Source organism: Poecilia formosa, unplaced genomic scaffold (assembly GCF_000485575.1).
Source record: "Poecilia formosa unplaced genomic scaffold, Poecilia_formosa-5.1.2 Scaffold105, whole genome shotgun sequence".
Classification (NCBI taxonomy): Eukaryota; Metazoa; Chordata; class Actinopteri; order Cyprinodontiformes; family Poeciliidae; genus Poecilia; species Poecilia formosa.
The window spans coordinates 796,907-805,516 of NW_006800044.1; the positions used below are offsets into that span (position 1 = coordinate 796,907).

General features: G+C 37.8%; 1 protein-coding gene across 3 annotated transcripts in view; it reads right to left on the reverse strand.

Annotated features, from left to right (window-relative positions):
* The window catches only part of LOC103143185 (myelin-associated glycoprotein), a 27,128-nt gene extending 19,470 nt beyond the window's left edge, over nucleotides 1-7,658 (reverse strand). The window contains exons 1-6 of one of the 3 annotated variants that reach the window (XM_016675073.1): nucleotides 7,294-7,657; nucleotides 6,800-7,153; nucleotides 5,168-5,458; nucleotides 4,267-4,518; nucleotides 3,880-4,140; nucleotides 3,710-3,794 (exon numbers count right to left, since the gene is read on the reverse strand). In XM_016675073.1, the coding sequence (XP_016530559.1) occupies nucleotides 3,710-3,794; nucleotides 3,880-4,140; nucleotides 4,267-4,518; nucleotides 5,168-5,458; nucleotides 6,800-7,153; nucleotides 7,294-7,342 (1,292 nt within the window). In that variant the 5' untranslated portion in view covers nucleotides 7,343-7,657. Of the gene's footprint in view, nucleotides 1-3,709; nucleotides 3,795-3,879; nucleotides 4,141-4,266; nucleotides 4,519-5,167; nucleotides 5,459-6,799; nucleotides 7,154-7,293 lie in introns of all 3 variants that reach the window. The other 2 variants (XM_016675072.1, XM_007559624.2) reach the window with 2 other exon arrangements.
* Between the last annotated feature and the right edge of the window lie 952 nt (nucleotides 7,659-8,610).

Consider the following 8,610-nt stretch of genomic DNA (forward strand, 5'->3'; position numbering starts at 1 on the left):
ACTTCAGGACCAACTGAAACTAAAATAGGAAAATGATCACTGCCCATAGGAGAATCACTCAGCACCTCCAAGATGTAATTCCAGCTATTCCATCTGAAACCAAAGTTAGATCTAAAACACTCTTTAAATTCCTACAGCAATCATATCTAGTAGAGCTACCATCATTAACGCTAACCAGTGAATGTAACTCAAGAAATTCTTCAATAGCCAATCCATTTGCATCTGTATTAAGACTCCCCCCATAAAATATTATGAGAATTAAAATCACCACACCATACAGTGTTACTTGCATTTTGTTCATCTATTTCATTGAGATCTTGAATGGGCAACTTTTTTTAGCATTATAAAATTTTATCACAGACATTTGGCCATTTCCTATCCAAATCTTAATTACTATTGATTCATAATTCTGCCCTATTGATTCCACTTTATACCATAAACCATCTTGAATAAAAGTTGCCACTCTCCCACCTTGTCTTTCCTTTCTATCATTCCTAATTGATGTATATCCAGGAATTATCAAATCTAGGTGAGGCTTCAACCAGGTTTCTTGAATGCAAATCAGGTGAGATTTAACTGTCAAATCTGAAATATATTTCTTAAACTCTAGACCATTACTAATAAGACTTCTTGCATTCCCCTGGAAAATAACTAACATGAAGAAGAAGGGCCACCACTGCATGATTGAGGTTGAATGGATTGTGTCTCATTTAATTTTTTCTTAATTGATTCCCAACTAACATTCTTACAGTCAAGATACTTTTGGGCTGCCTTGACTATTACTTGATTTTTTTCTGTTTTTCTTTGTGTTTGAGCAGTGCAATTAACAACTTCTACCATGAACAATACAAAATCCTCCTTTGTCACGAGTAGAGTGTCGCCTTTAATCTTGCAGCATTCTGTACAATTAGATCCTTCTTTTTCTCCTCCAGAAACTTTCTTTGGGTATTATATTGGTTGCACGGGAACTTTTTTCGTTGCCTCTGCATAAGTAATGCCAGTAGAGATTTTAATTTTCTGAACTTCCTCAGCTCTTTTACTAGCTACACATCCACTAAATCCTGAACTATGCCCACCTCCACAATTACAACATTTCAGCGGAGCTCCTTCCTCACATTTCCCATATTCATGATCCCCAGCACATCTCCCACATTTCTGTTTCCCCTTACACACTGCCGCGACATGTCCAAATTTCTGGCATTTAAAGCACCGCAACGGCAGAGGAATAAATGGTCGGACATCATAGCTCATATATCCCACAAACACTTTATCTGGCAGACTGTTCTCTTCAAATTTTAACATGATAGAAAAACTATCACTCCTCTCTCCATTTTTATTTCTTTTCAATCGTTTGGCTTCCACTACTTTCCATCCTGATATATTCGATATATTGATATATATTGATATATATCTCATCAACCGGCACGTCGGGTGGAATACCCGAAATGACTCTGCGTACATACTTCTTGTCATCCAAAAGTCTCCCTCTCACATTCTCTCCAAGAACTTTTATATTTAGTGCCCTTTCTTTTTGTTTAATACCATTACAAATAATCAATGAAGATCCATCTTTTAGAAATTTCACCTTTCCAACCAGTGAATTGATTTCTTTAGTAAGCTTTATTGGATTCCACTTACCAAAGGACACACCCTCTTTGACAAACTTCAAAACTATTTTAAATTCTGTCACCGTAACAGTTTCTCCTTCGGCCTCGGAAACAGATGATTCTATTTGTTGCCTTGATTTTTTCCGTTTATGCTTAGCTTTTTGAGTATGCCATATTTCTTGGTTTTCCACGCCTTCATCACCCTCTTCCATTTCCGATTAATCACTACCTGACACATCATTTTCCTCTGACATCCTTCCAACCATTCAAAGCCTGGTCGTGCCTTACCGCCCTTGTCCTGCTCAATCTTTCCACCAGAGCGGTTCAACAACCGGGAATCTTCTCGCCCTCCAAATGGCTCAATTGCATCCTCATTGCATTGATATGTTCTCCAGAGTCCTGCTAAACACCTAATTATTGTATTCAGGTGTGGTGCAGCAGTGGCACATCTAAATGTTGCAGGACAGTGGCCCTCCAGGACTGGAGTTTGACACCTGTGGCATAGATCAAGCCAATGGTCCAGCACAGCCACTCCCCCGTTTTGCAGTCTACAGCCAAAAACTTAANTGGGTGGTGAACAACTCACCAGGGAGGCATCCAGGAGGCATCCTAACCCCTCCTGGCCGAGATGCCCGAGCCACCTCAACTGGCTACTCTCGACACAAAGGAGCAGCGGTTCTACTCTGAGTCCCTCGTGGACTCTTGTATCCGCGTCCTCATTCTTTCAGTCATGACCCAAAGCTCGTGACCATAGATCACGGTAAGGAATGTAGATCGACCGGTAAATTGAGAGCTTCGGTTTTTGACTCTGCTCTCTCTTCACTACGACAAGAGAACAGTTGTGGTGCTTCGTTGCAGACGCTGCACCAATCCCCCTGCCGACCTCCTGCTCCCTTCTTCCCTCATTCGTAAACAAGATCCTGAGATACTTAAATTCCTCCACTTGGGGCCGGAAACCCAACAACAGAACACCGCTCAAGTTCAGATCGAGGGGCCAATCACGGACCACCGAACCTGAAATTACCCCTGCGATAATAAATCTTAATATATGATGCAACCTGAAATTAAAATATTATTTAACTCATGTATTGTTGTTTTCTTTGTTCATCCTAATGAGAAGAGTGGTGAACGACACATCAACACTCAGCAGATTTGACTTGGCGTCCTCTGATCAAATAATATTCCTGGAGTTGTTTTCTTTCCACCAGTATCTGCTGCTTTTCTTTAGAGTATCTCTGTTTGAAGCCAGTTAAATCGTTATTTTTAACACAATCTGTAGAGTCGCACTTTGAGCTGATGTCATGACGAATAACGTTTACATGCAGTACCTCGCAGACCAATAGGGGCCACCTTGTGGACCACCATCGGTCTGGGGACCACTGTTTGAGAAAGACTGCTTTAGGGTTAATTTGTGTCAGAAAAAAAGATTAAACTACACAGTGACCCATTGTGTGAAATAAATTTGTCATAAAATGTAAAGAGTAATAAATAAAATCTAGAATAACGTGAGAAGGAAGAAATGTGCATATAAATAATCTCACTATGAACAAGAACATTCCAAGATGTTGTCTAAATGCTTTTAAGCTCTACAGGCTTTTCCTGAAGGATAATCTACGACAGGTCCTATTTCAGAAATAGCAGGCCTTCAACATTTCTACTGAATCAATCAATACCCAGATATTTGGAGGATGATATTTTATCAATAAGGCCTTCCACATATCAGAAATACCAATACCATCAAGATTTAGGTTTAGTTCTAGAAAACGGCATGATTTGTAGTCTTCATGGTAAGGATCAGCTTCAGGTCATACATTGATGTATCATGTTATCTACATAAAAATGCACTTTAGCTGTAGACACATTCTTTCAAGTGCTATTTGGAAATTGAAAAAAAGAATAAGGCCAAAAACTGTGCCTTGAAGGACTCTTATCAAAATTCTCTAAATATTTGACATATTTACATTAAAATGCACATTATTCTTTCTGGAAGGTAAATAGAATAATGTATACTGTATAATACAAAAAAGAAAACAGTTTCTAATGTAACACTGCTTGTTTGCAGATTTCTTTACATTAGCAAACAATATTTATATTTTACTCACCATTTCTTATAAACTCCGACTACAAGTATAACCAACAGCAAGAACCCTGCTGCTCCAGTGGCAATGAAAATGTAAAGAATCGTCTCTGTTAAGACAAAAATGACACAATGTATGTTTATGTTATTCGCCATGTTTGGTGGTGAGTCTTGAAATCGGATATCACTTCATACCGTCATGAGGTATAGAGAGTGTATGGCTGGCCTTCCCTTGGATGTTAGATGCCAAACACTGCACAAACTTGGAAGACTCAATGTCTTCCCAAAGAATCTTTATGGTATAGAAACCATTTTTATCTCTTGTAGTTCCAGGCAGAATTTTGTCAGACTGCGTAAATGTGACAGTGCTGGCAGGATTGGAGTTCACAATACATTCACACTTCACCCAGTTGCCCTCTATTGAGCATGACGACTCAGTCTTTATCTCAGGAGCATCTGTAAAGGCAAAAAATAAAAAATACAAAAAAAAACCCAAAAAGCAATTGGAAACAACCAAGAAGTCAAAATCAATCCAAGGAAAAAAATAAAAAATGGCAACAAGGCCGGTAATTTTTTACTCACATAAAACATTGAGCTGGACAGGCCGTGACACATTTTTTCCCTCGTCGTTGATAGCAGCACAGTACATTGCTCCTATCGTTCGAGAAACATTTGACACTATGTAGAGGTTTCCCTGAGAGATCTTTGCTCCAGTTTCATTGTGCCACTCGTAGTGACTGACAGGAGGGTGAGCCTCACTGGAGCAAGTGAGAGCCACAGTTTCTCCCTCCTTTACGTCGACTTTGTACTCAACATTCACATTCATTGGTGCATCTGCATGAATATATAAAAACAGCTATATAATCTTGCCATATATATCTTTTGTGATGGCGTCTGGTACAACAGTATCATGAAAAAGTAAATCCACAGAAATTGAAGTCCTCAGATGTTGCAAATATAGAGGCAAACGGCATTTTAGAAACATGCCATCATAATATGGTAATTAATTATAGCATCTTGATTTATTTAAAACTCTGTTTTATTTATCTGTATTTAAACAAGATTACAAGGAATCGCTGAAAGTCGGCTCATGTTGGCTTTCTTTGCTCACAATGTTTTGGTAGTGAACTAGAAAATGAATTCATTCATTTTAACCTGGTTGACATAAATCTGTTGGATGAACTGGCATCCAACTAGCCAGTTGGCTAGTTTATTGATAAACTATCCAATTGGCCTTTTACCAGTTGGTAAAATGCTAACATTGACATGATGTACATTTATTGGTAAAATTATGTCCAAAACAGTGAATTCTTCATTTTGCCTCTTGAGCTTTTTTGACCTCAATGTGCCTCTCTATATTTTCACTTCCCTTTTAAAAGGATTTTTTCATTCAAAACCATTTTTCATGTGACTTAAAGATCATAGTAATTTGGTTTTAAATCCAAAATGTAATCAGGAAAATGTTATTCTAATCAACACTTACATTTTACATGAAGTATCTTGGATTTCTCCTGACTTTTGCCCCCCTTGTAGGTTACAGTGCACTGTAAAGGCTTGTTGTGGTCAATATGAGTTGGCCGAAAGCTCAGAATAGACGTTGTGTTCCACTCTGCATTGCCAAGCTGTTGGGACTGATGAATCTCCTCTCCAAGGTGATTCCACTTGAAATGGGGAGGAGAGGAGGGGCAGGAGTGAGACACGGAGCAGAATGCAGACACATTTTGTCCCTCCTTAAGGTCCTCTTTCACCAAGAGTTGGAGAGGATTTGGCTCACCTGTGTTAACCAGAGACATCACAATAGACTATTAAAATGATCTATGTATAGTAATCAAAAAGAGAAAATTAAAATGTTTCATCCTGTGTTAATATAGCCTGGTAAAAAACCAGAGCCTGCGGCGGCAGCATGTCGGTTAGTTTTTGTTACCCAGAAAGCAGTTGGGCACAATATCGCAACACCAACATCAAGCAATGGCTGGGACAGCCTACTATATAAAGTACTCAGGGGGCCACTTCTTTAATATTACACATCCAAATTGAAGAGTATGAGACAGTTCTGTATTTTACCCTAAATGTGTCAGTTTGATGCTATGAAGCTTACAGGAACACCCATCCTCTGGGTAGGGTTAGGGCTGCTAATGTTAGTATTTGTAAGTGTGAGAAACACAGACTGAATGGCTTTATTCACTTCCTGTGCTGACATTGCTAAAATTACAGACAGACTACAATTCTAACACAGAGCAGAAAATCAACATCATCTCTCACAAATTCTCCTTCTGTTTGCTGATCGATGTGGTAGAAAATCTACCAGAGGAATCCAGGCCAATGGGAGAAAACTGAGACCGCAAGATTTGAATAGAGTGAAATATTGTAGGAAGTCAATGGCCAGGCTGGTGCTCCTGATGAGATAACACTTAATTTAATGTGAAACTAAATAAATTTTGTCTCTGATAAACTTTCCCAAATGTAGCAAACAACATTAAGCCTCATTTAAAATGGAAATAGAGAATGATTTCAAATTTAGATCAAGAAGTCACCTTAGAGCGAAGCGTCAGTTCAGATTTGTTGCATATATTGCATTGATTCCACTTTTAATATGGGGCATTTGGCTTATTTGGTCAATTATTATATGCTTCATGTCATTAAAATGGTTTGGCTTGTTGAGTTTTCAAAAGGTGAAACTAATCAGCTGAGTGGTCTAAAACCTGAATATATTTTTCTGTCATAAATTAAATTGTGTACTGTGAAACATTAGTAACTAATGTAAACTGATATGCTTCATATATTTCAACAAATGTCTTGGACTTTTTTTCATTTCTGTTTAATTTCATTCTTGTTTTTTAAGATTTATTTGCTTTAGTTCACTAGCAATTTCTTAATGTTTTGTTTCTTGAATATTTTTCTCCACGCATAAACAAAAGTAAAACAATGCACAAAAAATACTAATTTGTAAACTTTTAGATACTGTAAAATTTGTCTAAAATTGGTTAAACCCTTAAAACAAGTGCAAAGGTCAAACATAAAATGTTGCATTTGTACTAACTAAATAATAAAAATGCTCATAAATGTCAAACATGGTAACAACACTGAAAACAGGAGAAAATAATTAGCTACTTACTTATAACTGATATGGCGATGTTATTTTTGTAGGAAAAGCTGTCGTAGCTCTTAATTTCAATTCTAAAATCCAAAGGCCCCACGTCGCTTTTTTGAAGGGGGTCGATCTTCAGAGAGCAGTTCTTTCCTTCCAGCTCCCCAACAAGCTCAACGCGATTCCGATACTCCTGTACCGTCTGTCCAGAGCCTGAGTGAAAAATTACGCCATTTGGATTGTTCCAAATCCCAGTGAATTCATATTTACTTCCTTTATCTGGATAGTTAAAAGAGCAGGGGATCACCACACATGAGCCGAGGAGCCCTTTAACTGAGGCTGGAGATGTGGATGTCCAGGAAGAGGCTTCACTTTCAGACCCTGTATGTAGAAACATTTAAGTATTGTAACTTATAAATTAAATTTCACTAAAGTAAATTCACCTGAAAAGAAATTTTTGGAAACAACATTGACAATAATTAGCATCTCTTAATTGATAAATTACACAAAATATACCCTACCTTTCAAATAAATGCATGCAAAAAAGGTAAGCCATTTGGAGGGACCCATCTCATCTTCTTGGGTGAATTGCAAATGAAAGAAATACGATGGGCATGCAGGCTGCAGCTACTTTTACATTCCCGTGACAGATGACTTGTCTAGTTTCCGTTCCACTTTTATCAAACCTCAAACGCACTGCGTCACATACATGTGCATATTTATCATCTGCAAGCGTGACCAACGAAAGAACACTACCAAACCTAATCTTAAGTATGGCTCAACAACGTATTTAAAACTATGAGGAAGATTTCAAACACGTTTAAATTTGACAGTTATAAAGTCATTTCACTGGATCGTCCTTCATTTCGCTGCGGTTTGGAACGCCCCTCCACAATCTCACCAATTCCATGATGCACGCCCCATCGTCACCGCTGAGCTTCCAGGAGGAGTTGTCATGCTGGATTCATGCAAAGGTACCACTGCTGGACCTGTAACAAAGATTTTAACAAAGATGCATGCGAAAGATGATAGTACAGACTTTTAAAGTGTACATTTGGGCAGAAAGTTAAAGCGACAATGACGGAAAACAAATAAGAAATCAAGAAAAATCCAAGGACTGCTGACCATACAGTATTAAACACCTTTAAAATAATCTTAATGCAATTCATAGCACAGATCTCTGTGTGATCAGCTCGAGGGAAATGTATATATATAAAAAAAATACATATTTTGAATGTTGTATAATTCTCTAGCACTGTTGAGAAACAGATGAAAGCGCTGTTTCCTCTATAAAGGGTATAACAAATGATTGAGGAACAGAAACCTCAAAATTAAAAGGAGGAATAAAGCATGGGATGAAAATACAATTTTAGATTAGACTACCAACATTAAATCAGCAACTACAGAATCTGGGATGCAGCTTATGTTGCCATGTGGATGGTTTGTACACACTGTAGATGTTAAAATGAGCCAAAGAAGGGTTAAAATATTGTTGCAGTAGAAATGTTAGCCTGTCACTCCCTCACCGCAGAAGCCATGACTTATTTATAGAAAGACCTGCTACCGAGTAAAGTGTGAACTTCTGCACGACATTGTGCTCGAACCACAGTCTGTGAAAAGTAAAAGTGTAACAAAATCCTAAATCAACATTTTTTTTGTGGATAAACTGTATAAATATTTTTTGTTTCTGTGCATATTGTGACATTTTCATGTAATTTTTCAAATTCTGTGATTCTTTGTCTAAAACCACTGAGTGCAGCAAAACAGGAATGATTACTTTGCAAGAAATAATTCTAATACTCTAATAATATGGACGAATTAACTCATTCTGCTGCAGA